The sequence below is a fragment of the Schistocerca americana genome, chromosome 4 (assembly GCF_021461395.2).
Source record: "Schistocerca americana isolate TAMUIC-IGC-003095 chromosome 4, iqSchAmer2.1, whole genome shotgun sequence".
NCBI classification, from domain to species: Eukaryota; Metazoa; Arthropoda; class Insecta; order Orthoptera; family Acrididae; genus Schistocerca; species Schistocerca americana.
The window spans coordinates 431,197,159-431,220,132 of record NC_060122.1 but is presented as its reverse complement, the minus strand read 5'-3'; the positions used below and the strand labels follow the sequence as shown (position 1 = coordinate 431,220,132).

Below are 22,974 nucleotides of genomic sequence, written 5' to 3'. Positions count from 1 at the left end.
TGTCACACAAATTTTTTTTTCTTCCCTCCATAACAGGAGACACCCTTTTCAGCTAACGTTTCACTAGGAAGCAGGCTGTAGAATAGACCAGTCTCATCACAATTGTAGATGTTTTGAGGATACCTTAAGATACCTTGCAGAGCCTCATCAATCCAGTGTTGCAGAGTGACATCATTCACAGCTTTTGATTCGCTGGAAACTGTTCTCCTCTGTGATTCCATGACAATATTTAAATCCTTGTAACCATCTTGATGAAGCCTCAAAATCAGCAGTGATGTTCATACTTCAAACTAAATCATCACCTTTGCTTTCAGCATGTCACCACTGATCAGTAGAACTGTAGCCTGTTTTTGCTGGAACCATGTAAAAAGTGCCTTTTTCCAAATCTATGCATTTCCCTTCTTGCTGAAAGTGCAGTTTGTTAATTTTTTGCATCCAGTTTTGAAAACTCATTCAAAATACTGTTTCATTTGCTGATCACTGTACATAGTGTGGTATAGGCAATTCCTAAGTCTGAAGCAGTTTCAGATTTTGTTTTGTGTAGATTAGCATCCACCTCTCGTATGAATTTTACTTCCTGATCTAGAGTGTAACTTTTCTTTTTTCTGTTCTTCATGGTTGATAGAGAGAGACTGAATGATAGTACCACTGTTTGACAATAAATGTCACCTGTTAGCTTTTAACTTCTTGATTGTTATCACAAAAGAAACTCTCGTATTGAAAGCAACTGAGCCAGGAGTCTATTTATTTCCATGCCGCCCACTCTTGTTAACCCTGTCTTTTTTCCCTGTCTCCATTTGCAGTACTTGCATACATCAACAAAGTTAAGGAAAATATCACAGGGCTTCTTTTCATACAACGTTGCTCATTACAACTACACAAAACTCAATTTTTCACCATAACAATGAATTACATAAGAATATGTTATGTATACGTAAGGTTTAACTAACACATTTTTAAGTTATATTTTGCTGGTATCAAAAAAACTTTAATTACAAATAAGAATTACACAGCACAGAGTTATGTACAAACAAGGTTCAACTGTATATACAACTAGCGAACACAGCATTGCTGTACAGTCGCTAAATATGTATCGGATTTGGATATACAGCATAATCTCCTTCTCCCCCTCTGTCCATCTCCTCTTCCCTCATTTATTTGTCAATCTCCACCTCCTCCTCCTCCTCTCCCTCTCTCTGTCCATTGCCTCTCTCTGTCCATCACCTCTGATGCTCCCTCTCTGTCCATATCCATCTCCCCCTACTTCTCTCCACCTCTTCCTCCCACTCTCTCTTTCCAGCTTCTCTTTCCCCCTCTCTATGTCCATTCCCCTTTCCCAACCTCTGTGGATTTCCTCTTCTCCCCACTCTCTAAGCTTGAGCTTTGTTTGTTGTTATTACCAACGAAACTTTGACTTGGAATTGAAATTGTTGAAAATGAGTGGGTGAATCATGTTTGGGGTATGAGAGACCCCTTTTTCCACTGCATCTGTGAGGATAGTAGTTTCAATGATAGTATTCTGCATAGTTTTAATTGGTGAATGGGTAAGATTACAAAGTTTCAGGTGATTCAGATTTTTTATTGGTTTTCCAATGCCGATAAGCCATAAATACAACTTTTTTGTTTTTTATTGAAACCAACTGGGTGGAAGAAAACAAAACAGCACATAGTCATGTATACAATTTTTGTTTAAAATAATATATTAGAAGAAAGAATATGTATAAGGGAGACGATATATCTAATGTTTAAATGTCCTGCTATTGTAGTTAAAACTGGCAGTTTTCCTCACAGCAGGACACACTTCACAGCAGGACATACTACACAGTTGTATTTATCAGGAAACATGTATATTGTTGTTTAAAAAATATATAGCTTTCTTCATCTGAATATTTATTAGAAATCATTTAAAAGTTTCAAGTTCATCGGTCATGAGCTTTGCCCCTTTACAACATTTTATTTTTTTCAACAACAATGTATAGGTCTCTTGTTGAAGCTGACTTTCAGAGAGAAAATGTTTATATATTAAAAATATGTAGCCTGTGTCTGCCTGAATGTTTATTAGAGTATTTTATGAAAATCTGAAGTTAATTGGTCAAAACCTTTCAAGGTCTTTTGCTAACAACCTTTCCCCTTTACACTGAGGTGACAAAAGTAGTGTAATACCTCTTATTATTGTGTTGGACCTCCTTTTGCTCAGCATAGGGCAGCAGCTCAATGTGCCATGGACTCAACAAGTCACTAGAAGTCCCTTGCAGAAATAATGAGCCATGCTGCCTCTGTAGCCATTCATAATTGCAATAGTGTTGCTTGTGCAAGATTTTGTGCACGATCTCGATTATGGGTCTTGTTTAAGACCCATAAGTGTTATATGAGGTTCATGGTAGGCAATCTCAGTGGCCAAATCATTTGCTCGAATTGTCCAGAATGTTCTTCAAATCAATTATAAACAATTATGGCCAGGTGACATGGTGCATTGTCATCCATAAAAACTCCATCATTGTTTGGGAACATGAAGCCCCATGAATGGCTGCAAATGGTCTCCATATAACTAGTATTACTATTTCCAGTCAATGGTCAGTTCACTTGGACCAGAGGACCCAGCCCTCGACATTATGGAGCCATCACCAGCTTGCACAGTGCCTTGTTGATAACTTGGGTCCGTGGCTTCATGGGCTCTGTGGCACTCTCGAACCCTGCCATAAGCTCTTACCAATTGAAATCAGGACTCATCTGATCAGGCCACAGTTTTCCCATCATCTAGGGTCCAACTGGTATGGTCATAAACACAGGAGGAAGTGGAGGCCATCAGCCACTGCATTGTGCCTGGTGAAAGGTAATGCCTGAGCTTTGGTATTCTCGGTTCACTCTTGGCCCTGTGGCTCTCAGAATATTGAATTCCCCAATGATTTCCAAAAAGGAGTGTCTCATGTGGCTAGCTCTAATTACCATTCTGTGTTCAAAGTGTGTTAATTCCCATCATGCGAGCATCATCATATTGGAAAACTTTTCAAATGACTCACCTGATTACAAATGACAGCTCCACCAATGCTCTGCCCTTTTATACCTTGTGTATGCAATACTGCTGCCACCTGTATACGTGCATGTAGAAAGAATCAAATGCTTTTGTCAAGTCTAGAGAAATAGCACAGTTGTTTTGTTATTCTCAAAAGAATAACATATTTTTTGTGGTGTTGGTTCCAACTGCTTTTGAGAATTGAAAGATGAGGTCTGAAACCATACTGTGAGAAGATCAGAAGATGATTTTGCTCAAAGAACTCTTTAATTTGTATGTGCTTACAGTATACTACAACTTTGATATGATTGGTCTGAGTGAGATGGAACGATAGTTATCAGGGGATGCTTTATCACCTTTCTTATGGATAGGTATTGCAATAGAAGGTTTTAGACAGTTTGAGAAGATTCCTTCATGTAGCATTCAGTTGACGATTTTAGTTAGTAGCAGTAGAATTTCTTTCTTCTATTTTTTATTACATAATTTGAAAGTCCATACAAATCTTCTGCTTTTGAGTTGCTGAGTTTGGAAATTGCTTCACTAACTTGCCTGTAGGATATACGAGATGATCAGTAGTTGTCATATGGCCTACTATCTAGAGCTGGGAGCTTAACTTCAGCTTTATTTGGATCTTGAGTGAGATTTTTATTTGAGCTAGTACTGGTAAAGTGTGTGTTTATGGTGTTTAGTTGAATTGGAATGTTGTTGTACTTGGTTTTCAGAGGCTATCTCTGTTTTAATAACTTTACATGCTGCTTTACATTTATATGTTGAATTGATGGATGGAATGCCCAAGAAGGACTTGAGGTTGCAGTAAACTGCCCTTTTTGGACATAAAAACTAAACATGACTGGCTTTTCCAAAGTCAGCAGTGCAATACTTATCAGAGGCTGATACACAGGTAACTGACTGTGTTGAGGTGCACACAAGGTTTTTTTTTTAGATTAGACAGCTCTCCATCCACTCCAGAGATAATGCTTTGAGGTCAGTGTAAGATCCAAAGAAATACCACCTCCCCCTTGCCACCACAGGTGAGAGTATTAAAATCCTAGTAGTTAACTGCTGCAACACAGTGCCAGAATTTGAAGCACTCCTAAGAAGCTGAAAAACATTGAAGCTCATATAATTCTAGGTATGGAAAGCTGGTTAAATCCTAAAGTTGACAGTAGTGGGTATTTTGGGGAAGAATTAAGCTTATATCAAAAGGATAGGCTAATGGAAAATGGAAGTGGTGTACTTGTCAAAACAAATAAGAAACTCAACTCCTCTGAGAGAGAAATTGGACCTGTACATGAGATTTTTTGGGCAAGACCCAGCATATGGGGGTGGGGCATACAGTTGCCACTGGATCCTTCTATCGACTATCAGTCTCAGCTCCTAATGTAATGTAGAACTTTAGGGAAAATGGTGAGTTCTCTTGTACAGAAGTTTTCCAATCATCACTTTAGGCAAATGCTGCGATGGTTCCGTTGACAAGGCATGGCTGACTTCCTTCCCCATCCTTCCCTAATTTGATGAGACCAATAACCTCGCTGTTTGGTCTCTTCCCACAAATCAACCCAACCCATACCATAATCATTGGTGGAGATTTCAATTGTTTGGTCTCTTCCCCCAAATCAACCCAACCCATACTATAATCATTGGTGGAGATTTCAATCATCCAACAAACAACTGGGATGATTAGAGTTTTGTTAGTGGATGGCCTGACAAGACATTCTGTGAAATAATATTAAAGTCGTCTCTGAGAACTATCTAGAGCAAGTAGTTCAGACTTCAGCAACTTGATGACCAGGGTCCAAAAGTGCCAAGAGATGGATGGTGAACACTTTCAACATCTGCTATTGTCAGGTTAGTACTGTATTTCCTTTCCTCTGCTGTGCTCCTTTGTACCCTGGAACTCTGTACTCCAGGCCATTTTTATTTGCCACACCCTGTACAAAGGACAGGTGAACAAGTAGAAAGATTTATATGTTCAGTAGACTAGATAAAAAAGCAGTAGTGCCATATCTCAGTGAGGAGCTTGAAACTCTTAGCACGAGACAGAAGCATATAGAGGAACTATGGCTAAAGTTTAAAGATTAGTTCACCATGCACTAGATAGATAGGTATTCAGTAGAACAGTCCGTGATGCGAGGAATCCTCCATGATACACAGTCACTGTAAAGAAACTTCTAAAGAAACAGAGACTACTGCTTAACAGTGTAAAACAAAGCATAGGGCTATAGGTAGAGAAATACTGAATAAAATGCATTTGGCTGTCAAGAGAGCAATGCTTGAAGCTTCCAATGATTGGCGCAGCAGAATATTGTCAAATGACCTTTCACAAAATCCAAATAAATTCTGGCTGTATGTAAAGGCTGTTTAACGCCTCTAAAGTTAATGTCCAGTCACTCATGAATGAGAAAAGAACCATAATTGAGGGTAGCAAAGCAAAAACTGAAATGCTTAACTCCATTTTCAAATAATCCTTTATAAAGGAAAACCCAGGAGAATTGCCCTAATTTAATCCTTTTAACACTGAAAAGATGAGTGAAGTAACTGTTAGTGTCAGGAGTGTTGAGCAACAGCTGAAATCATGAAAACTGGAAAATGCTCCAGGGCCTAACGGAATCCCTATCAGACTCTATAATGAATTTGCAGCTGAATTAGCCCCTCTTTTAACTACAGTCTATTTCAGATCCCTCAAACAAAAATATCATACCCAGTAGTTGGAATAAAGCACAGGTCACACCCGTTTACAAGAAGGGTAGTAGAAGTGATCGACAAAACCACCGTCCAATATCATTGACAGCCAGTTGTTGTGGAATCTTAGAACTTATCCTGAGCTCAATCATAGTAAGATACCTCAAACAAAATTACCACCTCTATATCTACCAGCATGGATTTTGAAAAACACCAGTCTCATGAAACCCAGCTCACACTTTTCTTACATGACATACTGAAACTTCTGGAATCAAGGCAGTCAAATAGATGCAATACCTCTCAATTTCCAATAAGCAATTGACTCATTAACAAATTTAATCTTATTGTCAAAAGTTCAATTTTACCGGATGTTAAGCAAAAATTGTGACTTAACTGAAGATTTTTTGGTAGAGAGGATGTAGCAAATATTCTTGGGTAGGAATGTATGGTAACATTACACCATCAAATGAGACAATAGTTAGGAAGCAGACCTGCTTCCAATATAATCAAAGAATTCTGACTGATAAATAATGAAGTGGGAGACAATCACTCTGTGAAGAATTGTGAATTCCAAGAAAAGTGCTCAAAGACCAGTGTACACAATTGAGGTGATTGTGGAAAAAGTAAGTATTAGTCATGGGCCAGTTTTCAACATCTTGCATGAAATTTTGAAGACGGCAAAAGTCGCTGCTTGATTTGTTCAATGACTGCTGAACTAAGACAGCAGATCAAATGTTGCATCTGTGTCAGGCAAATCCAAATTACTTATTTAGCCACCTGTGGATAATAACTTGGTGTATCACTGTGTCTCTGAGACAAGAGAAAAGCAAGAGGTGGAAATGAGTGGCTTCACCACAGCTACAAATAGGCTAATTCCCAATTTCATTTGGTTTGCAAGAAACAAACCATCACAGGAGCATACCACCAAAATCTCTGGATAAGGTTATGGGAGGCTGCCAAGATGAAAAATTGGGGATGTGGGAAGGGAATCATTATGCTCCAATGACCTAACTCATTCTGTGCAAGGCACAGTCACAAATGCTGCTTCTTTGGGCTTTCAAATTTTACCCCCTCCTCCATGTTCTCCTTAAATTACACGCAATGACTTCTTCCTCTCACTTCAGATGGGAACAATAGTATGTTAGGCAAAGTTGTAACATTTCCTGAATAATCAAAATGCAGACTTCTACAACAAAAGTATCCATCAAGTCATCCATTGTAGGGAAAAGTGTGATGTGCTGCATTGAAAGGTGAATGTATAGATTACTGACATCATTGTACTTCATGGTTGCAGCTTGACTTTTTCTTTTTTTCCCGAGGTGTTGATTAAATTTTTTTTACCCCTTGTAATGTTTGTTTTCCAGTTTTCCAGAGCTTTATAAAGTTAAAAGTACAGTGTTGAATTTGCTGGCAGATTTCACTAGGGGTGGCAAAAATAGCAGTAACAAGATGGGAACAATGATGTAGATAAACATTTTGCTGACAAGCACAATACAAGAAGCATGTCCATTCACAGACACAGTTTGTAACACACTGCAGTCTTTGGTCAATTCAGATAATCCAGTCCTTGCTCACTACCAGTGGTCATAGGTATCAATATCCTCATATATGTATCAAAGCATTTTTGTGCCTGGTGTGGAATTCTTTGTTCTATAATGTTCCACTTGGATCATTGCATTTAACTTAACTTTCTATTGCCTGGAGTTCATTTGATGAAAGAATATAACAGTTTCCACTTCACAAAATTTATTGACAACTGAACTGCATACTCGTCACTTAAACTGACTGACATACTTCACAGCTCACTTTGACTGACTAACAAAACAACTCAACAACTGACTCTCAGCATTGCTGCTTTGCTTTATATAGAATTGTAAAAATAAATTTCAAAATAACCCATTATTAAATTTGTACAATTTTGATGTTACAATTAAAATTTACAAAATGTAAAGAAACTGATGTTACAGCCGAATAAGGTACAATATACAATATTAATTGAAATAATTATTATAGTATCATCACTGATTTTAAATATGAAAATCAATCTGAACTTTAATTACAATAATGTCTCTTGTATTATTTTAGTTATGTAATTAATTACAATTTGGGTTTGGTTACTAACATTCAACGACAGTACAAATCTCGTGCTTCATCTGATTACATTTGTAAAATTTACCGATAAGGCCTCAAATTCTGAAAATTGAAAAGTCGTGTGATGTTAACAATTGGAGAGGTAATTAGAAATGTAATTACAAAGGATATTAATTACAGAGGAGGACATACAAATAGATAACAAATGAAAATACATCGCTTGTTAATAACTTTTATTCCATTTCTCAAGATAATGATGTTCTCTGTGTCAACCCACCAATCAACTGCAGTTAAGGGAACTAGGGGTGCCAGCCACTTATGCCAACATTTCCACAGCCTCTTAATATTTGCCGCCAGAGATATAACACTTCAATTTCTTGATTAAACATCTAACTCAGCAACTGTACATAATTTTGTTAATGACAACAATCCCCTCACAATCATGATAATATACGTCCTTCCAGAACATTCTATATGATTTCTCAATGTATATCAAGTATTTTAGCAAATTGGACAGAATGATATATATACAGACACACATACAAGCCCCTAGGAAGCACTGACTCGTCCGACAGCCACCCAAATGCATACAAAAAAGGCAGTATCAGTCTCTTCATTAGAATCTTAGGGAAGGCTGTATCATTATAGTTCTTTCTTAACGCTGCTATACATATTAGCCCTTAGTATATTCTTAGAATGTCTATGTGTTTTCTCCCCATGTATCTGATAGCAGTTTGTGTTCCACACTCCAACTATTAAAATTTCTTCTCTTTTTCTCTCCACATTTATGGAATTAACTTATTGTGATCATAAGCAAAGCTAGTACATCTTCCATTTTCATTAAGTCACATTGTTTACTGTGACCTTTATTTCTGTTTAAAGCTAAGGAGGGTCTTGGTGGAGATTAGACAAATGTATGTTGGATTTGATCCTCTGGAACATTATAAGCAGTTTCATTATCAGAAAAGAAAGGTAGGTAGAAAAAGAAAGATAATAGGAAGGTTTTAGTTTAATGTCATTTTGAATTTGAAATCACTTGAGACAGGCAAAATTTGGATTGGAAAAGAATAATGCCAAATATCAGCTATATCCTTGTTCATTGAACCATCCTGGCATAATGTGAAATGGTTTAGAGAAGCCATGAAAAGTTGAAATCAGTGTAGCTGTGCTACAAGTGGTTTCTGCCTCTCCCACATATGAGCCCTTTTCTCTAATCACTGCACCAGTTTGCATGTTAAGATGTGCTTGGGTAAATAAGTGTAGGAAAAAGGATGAAAGCACTGCCAATAGACACTTTTTAGAAAAGTGAAGACGCTATCCTGGGTTTCAGAACTATTCATTCTTTCCTTGCGGAAGAGAGAGAGAAAGGTTGATGAAGATTGAGAATGAAAGTCCAGTCACTCAGAACCCAGGATGAAGAGGACCCACCTGTAATGACTAAGTGGGTACACAAAGATGAAGGGGAAGGTGTTAGAGACATACTTCGACATCTTCCCCTTCATTCTCAACTACCCACATCCCACTACAGGTGGGTCCCTCTACTGGGGACATTCCCTACCATTTCTACCATTCTAAACTACCTCCTGTTCTCCTGGGGAAAGAACCAATAGCTCTGAAACCTAGGGTAGTGTCTTTACTTTTATAAGTGTCTGTTGGCAGTACTAATCATCTTGCCTCCTGAAGGTAAGCAATGTCCAAAAATGCTGTCTTATAATTTATCAGGTTTTTTGGTTGAATTTTCCTTTGATACCAAAAAGGATGAAAGGAAGCTCATTTTGAGTATAGGTAAGGAGGCACATGGGATATGGATAAAGGCAGCTGAGTCTACAGACAGAGCATTTTATTCTGCTAAATGGAGCATTTATATAAAATTTTGCCTCTGAGCAATCAGTTATCAAGAAAAAGTAAAGAAATGTGCTTGCTTCTGAAAATGCTTACTAATCAAGAAAGGAGTAGCAGAGAACAGCACAGCAAAAATATTAATAATTTCTATGTTACTGAGTACCTTCTAGTCCAAAAACTAGGTCTGTGACTACATTAATTACTGTCATTGTGATGGCTCACAGTGGTAACTACCCAGATGGTGTCTCACAGCCAATAATACTATATAATCATTCCATTTTATTTAATAATGATAACTACATCATTATGAATTTTATTACAGAGTAGTCTATGAGTATATTTATAAGGGTTACATGTATGTTGACAATATTCTTTCTTAATGTTATGAAATGGTTTACTAGAAAGTTTACAAGTAGTGTCTTATTTTTTCTTTAAACTGCTTTAACAATCTGCAAATGTGTGTATGGTTTCATCTCAGGTTTGACCCATGGTCTTTGCTAATGGCATTCAAGAAAAAAGCAATTTCTGAAGGAGTGGAATATGTAACAGGAGAGGTTATTGGATTTGAATTTAGAAAAATGCCTGACATGCTAATAGAAGGCGTTGAGCCAGGAACCTATGAAACAGTTGAGACTGTTTTGGTATGTAATTTTTTTAAATTCCTTAAATGTCTTTTTATATGTTGTTGCTACAATTTTGGTTTTAATTACAGGTAAAAACAGAAGATGGTGAAGTTAGACCCATTGAGTTTGAGAGTGCAGTGATAGCTGCTGGCGCAAATTCAAGAAAAGTAGCTGAAATGGCTAGAATAGGTAAAGGCCCTGGGTACCTTAAGACTCCTTTGCCTGTTGAACCACGGTATGTATTTTACTATGAACACATTTGTTATTAGTATGCCACTTCTTCGTACGTGTATAAGAAAGACAACATGGATTTACTGATTTTTATTTCTGTAGTTACTGTAGTAAGTGTTACCTTCCATATGCACTGTCCTTCTTAGGGAAATAATAATTCTATTCTTGAAGTTTAACTTTTTGGTGCTCTTTAGTATCTGTATTTTCAAGGAATTGGTAGACTGTATTGTGTCTTACACCTCTACATTGAGCTTTCCACACATTTTCTAAATCAGTTTCATTCACTGCCCAAATGATTGAATTGAACCTATGGCACATTTCTTTAAAGAATTTACTTGTTCTAATTGTCAGGTTTCTGTAAATTCCATACACAGGAAATGCTTTTTTCTGTCTTAGTTTAACTTTTCTAATATTGTGGCTTCACAGCAACCCTATGATCTCTGTAATAATACCCAGTTTTAATTTTTATCTCGTCTGTTGTATTTACCAAAATGTGCTTGGTGTCAGACATAAATAGGTGGCAGGAAGAGAACTCCTACCACCAAAAGTAATTGCTCTTATGGGGTGGTTTGCTTGCATGCAATAACTATACAGCCTTGTCTCAGGGCCAAATAGGGTCAGGCAACAACTAAACAAAACTGTATGGCAACATAGATTAGCAAAAAATTTCAATACCTTATTGAAATAAATATTACATTACTTAACTTTAGTATGGTGATGTTGCATGGTAATAGCTTACTGTTCACTTGCACTGATCTGGCTTTAACTGTGGAACAGGCCTGAATCCAATGAATGGTAACTGCAATCACTTATAAAATTCCCAGTTTGACTCTTTTATCAGTGACTATAGATACCATCCAGATGAGGTACTGTTGGTACCGATGTTCATACAGGATGAATACTGACTGAGAGGCCCCATGTGTCTGCTTATATCCACATTTGGTGGACAGACATCCACTTAGGAACTATTCGAGTAACATATGGAGTAAGCATAAAATAGTCCTTGCTGCATGGTGCCCTCTTTGGACATTAGCCTTAACTTAGTGCTGCCTGAGTTGCAGACAACCTCATGTTCAGCAGTGTATATTTGTCTCTTGTATCTCTGGAGGACACAGCATCACTAGTAGTCCATATTAATGATCTAATTCAGTAGACACTGCAGTGTAAACAATTCACATACAATCTTGTATTCCAGACCTAAAATATGCTAATTCATATCATGGCCATTAAAATGTTAAGCTAATTCTCTGATATTCTGATCCAGTGAGTGCTTTATTCTAGAAAGTTCCACTTTATAACTGTATGTTTCTTCTTCTTCTTCTTCTTCTTCGCAGATGGATCACTTAGGACCACGCGTAATCAACATTTGTTGGCCTTCCTTTTCGCCCAGTATTCCTTCATAAACAATGAATGGGCTAGCTTTCGTTGCGTAGACCATGTATGTTGGTTAGTTTTTCTCTCTTCTTCCTCAAAACCCCGTGTGTTTGTGATTTTTCTGATTTCATTTCTATCATGTAGATTTGGAGACCCTAATTCTCTCAGGTCTTTTTCCATATGTTTGTACCAGTTCGGTCTTGTAGTTTTGTTCTTTAAAAATGTATGGATTTTGTGCATTAACCTGTTTGAGTCCATTCTTTCCAAGCGCCCCATGAATTGGATTCTTCTCATGCGCATTGTGTCTTTTATTTTGGAGATATTTTTATATATTTCTGCATTGGGTTTTGGATAACGTACCCCATCTTTAGTTCTTGGTCCTAGGATTTTCCTCATTATCTTACGTTCTTTCACTTCTAATTCCCCTTTTAGTGTTCTGTGTTGAAGGTTTAGTATCTCAGATGTGTAGAGAGCTTCGGGTGTAATTGCTGTTGTGTAGTGTCGTATTTTGCAGTTCCACGAGAGACTCTTTTTGTTGTAAATGGTTTTTGTTAAATGAAACGCCGTCTCCATTTTCTGGACTCTTGATCTGACAGATTTCTTTTCATTACAATTTTCTGCAATCCATTTACCTAAATATTTAAATTCTTTTACTCGAGAGATGTAGTTATCACCAATTTTGAGATCAGAAGGTGCATCTTTGATGTCAGTCATAAATTTTGTTTTTTCAAATGAAATTTGTAATCCTATTTTAGCTGCCTGTTCTTGTAATAACTCTAGCTGTTTCTGCGCATCGGTAATGTCTTGTGCGATCAGTGCCATGTCATCAGCAAATGCTAAACAGTGTAATTCTATGCCCTTATGTCTTGGTCCCAGTCTGTGTGCTGGTGCACCTGCTTTTTTCCATTCTCTAACAACTTTATGTTTCAACTGTATGTTTCATTGATCTGTAATTAAATAATTTCTTCTATGAGTCTAGTGATCAATTTTCTTTTTATGGTCATCAATCTAAAAATTGTCTATTCTGCTTGTTTGTTATTTTGCACCAGTTTCCAATCAGATATTGACCAAGGGCCTGATTTCATTCCTATAACACAAAGCTAAATATTATAACAGTAAAAATGATTAAGCACAAACTATTGAACACAGAATTCCCTGGCTCTGGATAGATATCAAACTACAATGGAGAAAGCTTTTTCATAAGCTGACAGACAAATGCTCTTCACTTTGCTGTGCACATTGAATAAGTTGCAATGTAAAAATTGGCAAACAAGACCAGTTGTGTATGTATCTTGGTTTACTCCTTGTTGTTTGGGATAATTGTGTGTGTTACCAGAACACTCTGTGAAGTGAATAATTAAACATGACATTTAAGTTCATTCCATTTCATCTTGGTCCACTTATTCTGACTGCTAAATTATTTCTCATGTGTTTGCAGTTTCATCTCATTCCTTTTTCATGACTGAAAAATGGCCGGTCGCGGTGGCCGTGCGGTTCTAGGCGCTCCAGTCCGGAGCCGCGCTGCTGCTACGGTCGCAGGTTCGAATCCTGCCTCGGGCATGGATGTGTGTGATGTCCTTAGGTTAGTTAGGTTTAAGTAGTTCTAAGTTTAGGGGACTGATGACCTCAGCTGTTAAGTCCCATAGTGCTTAGAGCCATTTGAACCATTTTTGAACTGAAAAATGCTATTTAACCAAACATATTGAGTCCATAAAAATTTGTTAATTAGTTCTTTGGTTATTATGATGATATACTAGCACTCACATTGAACACAAAGTATTTAGTAGTGAAAAAAAGCACAATGAGTGGATACATCTGCTTAACTATTGAATGTACATCCATCTTTGCTCGCAAGAATGTCATACATAAAATTGTAAGGTCATGGTATTACTTAACATGAGTGACAATTTCAGCAGAGCTCTTTGCAATGTTTCCCTTTAAATATATGTGTGTTTGCATTCAAATTTGTCATTATCATGGAGTTCTGAAGTGCCGCACATGTAATTAAACTATCTACAAGGACTGTACTCGAGCAGATTGATGGACTTCATTATTGCTGCAGTTGTCCTGGTGCTGGAATTTAATGAACTAAACAGCTTTTAACTTTCTACAAAGGAATACAGAATACTTTTTCATTTGACAGCTGCTTATAATGTATCCCCTTGTATATTAACTTACTGTATTACAACATCAGTAACAAGGAACACCAGTTGTACACACAGTTTCAGATCATACATTAGACTAATGACATTTTAAACAGTTCTCTAAAGGTCTTCAGCTCAGCCATGAACTCATACAACATTGTTGCGGCATGTTCCTTACTGGGTGGTGCACCTCGCTACTCCATACTGGGAGCCAACTCATGGAGGTCCCATGTAGGTATCACATCTCATACATACTATGATCATTGTCCCATCTTGAAGACATGTGGCATCCATCCATAGAAGAATTACACACAGAATGATTAATCCCCCCCCCCCAAAAAAAAGCTTTTTATTCTTAACTTTTAAACTGCTAAATGCTTTCAACTATTGCAACCATCATTTGTCAACTATATAGACACAGGGCTACAGATAACTCTGCCTTAGTGAAATGTTACCCACATCTTTCATCCTTTTATTCTTCACCTCCTTATTAGTCTCCATTTATTCTCAATCTACCTGCTTTTTATTTTCTTAATTAAATTATTTATTTATTATTTTGACATCTTTCTTGAGTGCTCTCCCTTTCTTTTATTAGTTTATTTTTATTTACTTCACCTTTAATGTGAGTAGCACTCTTTTCATGCAATAATGTTATATTTTGCATTCAAGACTCAATGTTTACTTGTTTTTGTAAAGTTTGTCATTACCTCTTGAAAAAAATTGTTTAAGGCTTTTTTGGCTTATTCCACATCAACAAGGACCATTTACTTTAGGATCTGTGGAAGAAACATTTTTGTAAATATTTATTATGCCCACTATTCATTGGGATTGTTCATCCATTTAATACAGCACCATTTTTGTTTGGTTACTTTGTAAACTCTAGATGTAGGCAACTCTTAGTCAGTTGTAATAGCTTTATTCCTTTAGGTCCCTACATCCAAGCAACTATGGTTGCCTTTGAGCACCTAGTAACATTTTTAGTTCTGTATACAACAAACTTGCCATCTCCTAAACTTGGCACTTTAGGTGCACCACACCTTTCATTCCTTTAGTCTTCACGTTCTTATAGGTCTCCATTTTTCTCAATCTATATGCTTTTTGTTTACTTAATTAAATTATTTATTTATTTATTATTTCAACATCTTTATTGAGTGCTCTTCTTCTTTTACTAGTTTATTATTATTTACTTCACCCTTAAAGTGAGTAGCACTCTTTTCTTATAATAATGTTATATTTTGCAGTCAAGATTCAATGTTCACTTGTTTCTCTCAAGTCTGTCAAGCAGTTGTAATTTGGACATTACAGTGGAAAATAGTGGCTCAGCCACAGTTATTGTGGAAGCCATAACCATTCGGCAGGTGCCATATGGTACTGGCATACCAGTTGGAGCGACCGGGCTGTTTATGCATTATGAGCTGAGCAAGACCAAGCACCCCAATTACATCAACACAGCAGAAAGACAGGGGTATCGATGGACATGCCAAATGGCTTCTACACCATTGAGTTACAGATCTGTTGTTCAATACATGGCTGGGAGCAGTTCATTGGCATAACAAAGGAGCTTTCAACCAGTATAGACACCTGTCAATTTTAGCAGAGACATTTGCAGTCTGGTAGTATATACCACATGAGGACTACACTGGACAGTGGAGCTATGTGGGTCAGCAAGCACTCACTGTGAGTCTGTGCCTCCACCACCACTGCACTATCTTCTAGCACCAAGTCCTCCTCCCAGGACTTTGCACTTTCCTACTGGTGGACCACCTCTAGATTCACTTCTGCAGCAGCCAGACTCCTACCTTGAAGGGAGCAGACTGATACCAGGGTGGCACAGCCTATCCCCTAATATACAGATGCAGGAGTTAGACCATCTGAAATGTCACAGTGTTGGGTTAATACAGAGAATATCATTTACACCTGATAAGGCATTCCCAAAGTAATTTGCTATGGTATACAGCACCGTGTGCCAAGTCAGTGGCGGTAGTGTATTTTACTTGTCACTGTTAATGGCTTATGGCTAGGTAAAGCACTGAGTCAAGATGTCTCATGATGAGATGTAGAGTATAAATTAATGTTTTATAATTGTGAGTATTTGAGCTATTACTGATTGATAATGTGTAATACTTAGTTGTGTACTGGGGATAAAGTTTCCTCAGTGACAGTCTGGGACATGGGGCTTTGCCCAGTGGGAGGAGCTGCAGTGTTCACTTAATGAGATAGCACAGTTAAGAGTGGATAGGATGATATTACTGTACCAAATTATGGGAAAGGGTGATCAGTTAGCATTAATCAAATAACATAGTTCTTGGTTACATCCAGCCACTGCTATTTTAATCACTCCCTTTTCTGGAAATTCAGCGAAGGATGTGTTTTCTTGAGTTACTTGGAATCATCAGCAAACATTGGAGAATTGCCAGATGTTACTGCAAATAACAAAATTATGGTTGATAGGAGAAACAAAACCATTGTGAGATTGTTGTGACTCGCCGATCTTTCAAAGTGCCGCTGCGCAGTTATGCACGTCCTCTACATGCGGCGCTGTCTGCCAGCCTAGCAGCAGCAGCGCCACCTAAGCGGCCAGCCAGCCAGCGGCCGCTAGACTTGGACTCAGTTATGATTTGACTGTTAAAGTGTACACATGTCTTACTCTGTTTACTTGATCTGTGACTTTCATGTATTGCGTCTTCCTTGAAATATATTTGTTCAACTTGAAGTTATAAAAATTGGCAACGAGGTAGTGATTTTTCTTTTCCATCGTTGACCCACATGTTTCCATGGTTACTTTAGAGCAACTATTGCAAGGTCTCATAGAACAGCAAATGCTTCTCACAAATGTGATTCGTGATTTCATCATGCCATCAAATGCGGGGCGTCTCTCGTCGTTGTCTCTACCTACTTTTCCTCCTTACGATGAGATGGCGGAAGACTGGTCTCATTCTGAAAAACGTCTTTGACAGCACTTCTTGGCATTTCATGTTGCGGATGAACAAACATGTAAGTCTCTGTTCCTTTCATGGATTTCACCTCAAATGTATCAGTTGTTGTCGCAATTGGCCCCTTTGAAAGATCCTGTGTCTTTGTCCTCTGCTGAAATGTGCTCACTTCTGTCCATCTATTTTCAAAAGCAAATGCATGTGATAGCCTCTCGTGTTGCCTTTTATCATTGTCAAAAACAACTGAATCAATCCTATCGCGCTTGGGCTGTTGAATGTCACGGCCTCAGTAGAAAATGTCAATTTGTTACTGAAGTTCACAAAGAATCCTACGCTGATTCCATGGTACAGGATGCTATTATCCGATCGACACCCGACAGAGAAGTTAAGTAATGTGCCCTTCAGTTGGAAAATCAGACTCTAGATGAATTCCTATCCATCGCTCAGTCTTTTGAAATTTCTCGCACTGCTGGAGCGCAAATAGAGGCATGGGGTGACGTAGGGGAAATACAACCTCTGTGCGATGTTGATGAAGTGTGTGGCATGTCCCTGCCAGCCGATGTGGCCACAGTATGCTCCTAAGTGCAGCCTCGGCCTAACTGTAAATAAACCTCTAAGAAACTGCAGCAAAACCCACGGCAACTTCCTTCATGTCCGCAGTGTTATACGAAACATTCACGAGAAGATTGTCCACAACGTTGGGCCATGTGTCACAAATGCAATAAAATAGGGTCATGTATCCTCCATTTGCAAATCTGACCGCGTACATGATGTTCATGAACATGATGCTGATTCTGATTCTGTGTTGTCTATCAATTGTACTTCTTCCCTTTCAGGGAAGTTATTCCTCACTGTCCAAATACTTGGTCGAGATGTTCGCATGCAGGTGGATACTGGTTCTGCTGCCACTATCATCAATTCTCAGACGTATTTTCAGGTGGGTTCTCCAATCCTGTCACTTGTCACTAGGCAATTACAGACTTACAATAAACAGACAATTTCTGTCTTGGGACAATTTGATGCTGAGGTATCTTACAGATCTGTTGTTCGCACTGTTCCCATATTTGTGGTCGGCCAGAGTAACGCGGAGAATCTTTTTGGTTTTGATGCCTTTCGCGTTTTTGGGTTCTCCATAGATGACTCTGTCAATCTTGTCTCTGATGCTATTCCTTATGCTCAATTGGATTCCTTGTTGACGACATTTTCGTCCCTTTTTTCTCCTGCGTTAGGCCGTGCAAAAGACTTGGAAGCTCATATCACACTCAAACCCACTGCTCAGCCTATGTTTTTTTAGGCTCAGACTACCCTTCGTGATCAGGTCAAATGGGAGCTGGATTGTCTCACTGCTTCAGGTGTCACTTCCAGTGAGTGGTCCTCTCCTGTCATTGTCGTCACTAAGCCAAATGGTGATATTCGTCTCTGTCGCGATTTCAAAGCCACTGTCAATGCTCAATGCCTTATCGACACTTACCCTATGCCTCGACCTGAAGAATTGTTCACTAAACTTGCTGGAGGCCAGTATTTTTCTAAACTTGACCTGTTATAAGTTTATCATCAACTTCCTCTTGACGCTGCTTCCCGGCAGTTTCTGGTCCTTAACATGCCTTTCGGCCTCTATCAATACCAACGATTGCCATTCAGGGTTGCCAGCGCCCCTGCTTTCTTTCAGCGATTCTTGGAACAATTATTGGTCACTGTCCCTGGGTGTATAAATTACCAGGATGACATTGTTGTCACTGGCTCCACCACTGATGAACATCTTCGAAATCTCCGCACACTTTTTCATGTCTTACAGACTGCCGGTCTTAAGTGTAATCTTCAGGAATCAAAATTTTTTCAGGCATCTATCACATACTTGGGGTTTCAACTCTCTCGGGATGGTATTCGTCTGCTTCAGCAAACTGTCACTGCGATCGATGCCCTTCCTCACCCTACATCTGTTGAGGAACTGCAGGCCTTCTTGGGGAAAATAGCATACTATCACAAGTTTTTACCGTCTGCTGCTTCGGTGGCTCAGCTGTTGCATCACCTGTTGCATAAAAACGTGCCTTTTCACTGGTCCGTGTCATGCAATGCGGCTTTCGAGAAATTGAAGACTATGCTGAAACAGGCCAACATCTTGTTCTTGCCACGGACACCTCTCAATACGGGTTCGGTGCAGTCCTTGCGCACCGTTTTTCTGACGGTTCTGAACAACCCATTGCTTATGCCTCCAAAATGCTCACGGATGCCCAACAAAAGTATTCTCAAATTGAAAAAGAAGCTTTGGCCATTATTTGTGCTCTTCATAAGTTTGGTGTTTTTCTCTATGAATCCAAATTTCATCTTCTTATGGATCACAAACCACTTGTTTCCTTGTTTCATCCATCAACGTCACTTCCCGACAAGGCTGCACACCGTCTCCAGCATTGGGCTCTTTACTTATCTCGTTTCAATTATGAGATTCATTTCTGGCCGACGGCTCAACATGTGAATGCTGATGCATTGTCTCACCTTCCCATGGGTCCTAATCTGGCATTCGATAGGGACAAACTTTTGTGTTTCCATCTGGATGCTGCCAAGCAGCGGGTTGTGGACGGGTTCCCCATCACCGGGGACCAGCTGGTGGCTGCTACGGGTTCTGACCCTACCCTCTCCCTGGTTTTATGCTGTATTCAGAAGGGTTGGCCAGATCATCCATCCACTAAGACTTCTGATCCATTGCGGAACTACTACGCTTTGAGTTACCGCCTCACGGCTAGGGTTGGTGTTACCCTCCTTTCCATCGAAAATGCTTAGCCGTGTGTTGTGGTCCCTGCGTCTTTGCGTGCTTCGGTCTTGTGCCTCCTTCACCAAGGGCACTGGTGTGTCTCTCGCACAAAATCTCTGGCATGCTGTCATGTGTACTGGCCTGGCATTGACTCTGAAATCTCACACATGGTCGCTGCCTGCGGCCCTTGGGCATCACAGACTGCCATCCCGAAGTCATCTTTGTCACCATGGCCTTTGCCTGAGAAGTCCTGGGAGCGTATTCATGCTGACTTCGCAGGACCTTTTTTAGGTACTTATTGGCTTCTCGTTATTGACGCCTACTCTAACTTTCCTTTCATTGTCTGTAGCACGCAGCAACCACCAATGCTCTAGCTCGCATTTTCTCTTTGGAAGGCCTTCCCTCAACTCTTGTTACTGATAATGGTCCGCAATTTGCCTCTTCCGATTTTGCGGATTTTTGTGCCTGTCACAGCGTCATGCATGTCACGGCCCTCCATTCCATCCACAGTCAAACGGTGAGGCTGAACGACTGGTCTGCACATTTAAGGCTCAGATGAGGAAACTCCTGACTTCTTCTGCTGCTGCTGATGCACTTCTTCAATTTCTGGCTTCTTACCGTTTCACCCCCATGGGCGACCACAGCCCGGCTGAGCTCTTACATGGCCGACAGCCCCGCACGCTACTTCATCTTCTGCGGCCTTCCACCTCATGGCCGCGGGTGCCTTCACTTGGCCGGTTCACCACCGACGACCTCCTTTTATGGGTACGGGGATATGGCAGGCGGCCAAAATGGAGTCCTGGCCGCATCTTACAACACCGTGGCTGACGGCTGTATGAAATCCAGACAGACACGGATGTTGTAGTGCGTCATTCGGACCAGCTTCAGCCTCGTGTGCTGGCAACACCTGTTTTGGATGCAGCTACGCCACCTTCATCTCTACCTGATGCTCGAGATACTGGACTCTCTCATTACTCACAACCCAGTCCTCTCACCATCGTACCATCGTATAGGTGCCAGCACAAGAACTGACGCCACCAGGAAACGTGCCCATGCAGGAACCTGATGACCACATCTGTCGGAGCAACTCTACTCACCTCCTTCTCCTACGGATGTGGCCACATCGCCCATGTCTCCTGTTATAACAACCAGACTTGCCGCAACGGGCAGATTGGTGCATGGGGCCCCCTGCAGATTTGACCCCCACATCTCCTGTCATCTCGACCCGTTATCATCAGGGACACTTCCATCTGTATGGGAAGCCTCCTCCTCGAGACTTTATGGCCAGTCAAACAACACCTATGGATATAAGCAGTCTCCAGGCCACTTCCATCAAGACCTGTGCAAAAAATTCAATGGGGGAAAAAGTGTTATGACTCACCGATCTTTCAAAGTTCCGCCACGCAGTTACGCCCGTCCTCTACATGTGGCGCTGTCTGCCAGCCATGCAGCAGCAGCGCCACCTAAGCGGCCAGCCAGCCAGCGGCCGCTAGACTTGGACTCAGTTATGATTTAACTGTTAAAGTGTACACACGTCTTACTCTGTTTACTTGATCTTTGACTTTCATGTATTGTGTCTTCCTTGAAATATATTTGTTCAACTTGGAGTTATAACAGAAATGTTTGGAGGAACTGAGAAATGCACAGAAGTTTGATCAGCTGAAACAAGGCTTCATGCTACACTATATAAGAACCAAAGTAACACGAGGTTTTTCCATGAATAAATATGTTGTTTTACAAAGAGAAATGGTGAGACAGTAGAAAGTTTTACAAGTAGGATATGCAAAATTAATGTATAGATGAGTGAGTTGGGGATAGTGATAAGGCAGTTAGGGTTATGCATCAAGAACAGGAATGCAGGGCACTAGATTCCTGCCTCCGGTGCCTGTCACCCAATATGTCTAGAAGGGTTCATACAGGTATCCCAAAAGCCCAAAAGGCCTGTTTGCTGCTGTCAGGTTGGCTACAGTGTTTGAAGAAATTGACATGACAAAATGGGTGCACATAAATAAGGGGTGTTTTCTGCTAATCTAAGATTTTATAGATGTGGACAGTTAGGGCAAATCCACAGACAGTGTCAGAAGTGCTCCACAATATGGGTGGACACCCTCAATGACATTGCAGGAGTTATAGTGGGAATAAACTAGGGGGAAAGTGGACAGGCATTAAACATATGATAAAAACTAAAGTCTAAGTGGCATTGTAACGATTTTTAAATGTTACTTCTTAACTTGCATTGGCCTGGGGTTCATCGATGTTGTGGATGCTATGAATAAGGAGACCATCACAAAAATTTCAAGCTTGACAAATTATTTATTGACATCAGCTGATTGACAGAACTGACATAAGTGCAAAACAACAGGATGAGACTGAGCTAAACCGAACTGAACTGCACTAACTCCTGAAGTAAACAAAACTTGACTGACTGCCCCCGCAGCGTCCTGCACTGCTTTAAATACAATTTTAACAATTGCTAACATTGTTAATTTATTACAAAATGTAACTTACAATTTAAAACAAATTCATACACACCAACTGCTGTTACATTTGTACAGGTTATACAATATAATGTCAAATAACATAATATTTTTATTGTCATCTTGGTTTTAGGTGTGAAAATTAATTCACAATCTGATTTCAACAACTATTTTGATTTTACTTTAATTTTGTAATTAGTGACTGTATGGATTTTATTGCTAACATTTGTTCGAAGTATACACATTGTGCTTTGCCAGATTATATAAATAAAATACACATGTTTTCTCAAATACTGGAATTTTGTAAATTTGGGTGGTATAACTAACAAGAGATAAATATCTGCATAATTTACAAGCATCATCAATTACAATGATTTTCATAAAAATTAATAACAAGTGAAATTACATCACTGGATAATGATTGTTATTTTCATTTGAATCGTAATGAGGTTTTTGTGTTAGCGAAATTACAAATTGCAATTAAAGGCATTAGTGATTTATGCTAACATTTCCACAGCCTCTTAATATTTGTTGCTAAACATTTATTACTTCACTTTCATGATCTGATATTTAATTTGGCATATGTACATACTTTTGTTAATGACAACAATCTATTAACAATCACAAGAATGCACATCATTCCAGAATATTCTACATGTATTTACAAAGAAGAATAGGTTTTTGGGTAAACTGAACTGAATGATAGCTGTAAAAATAAACATAAAAAGGCCCTACGAAACACTGCATCATATGACAAATACATGGATGCGTATAAAAAAGGTGGTATCAGACAGTTCATAATGATCTTGGGGAGG

General features: G+C 39.2%; 1 protein-coding gene across 1 annotated transcript in view; it reads left to right on the top strand.

The window, feature by feature from the left end:
• The window catches only part of LOC124613928 (FAD-dependent oxidoreductase domain-containing protein 1-like), a 246,245-nt gene that overhangs the window by 96,781 nt on the left and 126,490 nt on the right, over positions 1-22,974 (top strand). Inside the window, exons 4-5 of the mRNA XM_047142680.1 lie at positions 10,107-10,269; positions 10,341-10,486. Of these exons, the coding sequence (XP_046998636.1) occupies positions 10,107-10,269; positions 10,341-10,486 (309 nt within the window). The remainder of the gene's footprint in view (positions 1-10,106; positions 10,270-10,340; positions 10,487-22,974) is intronic.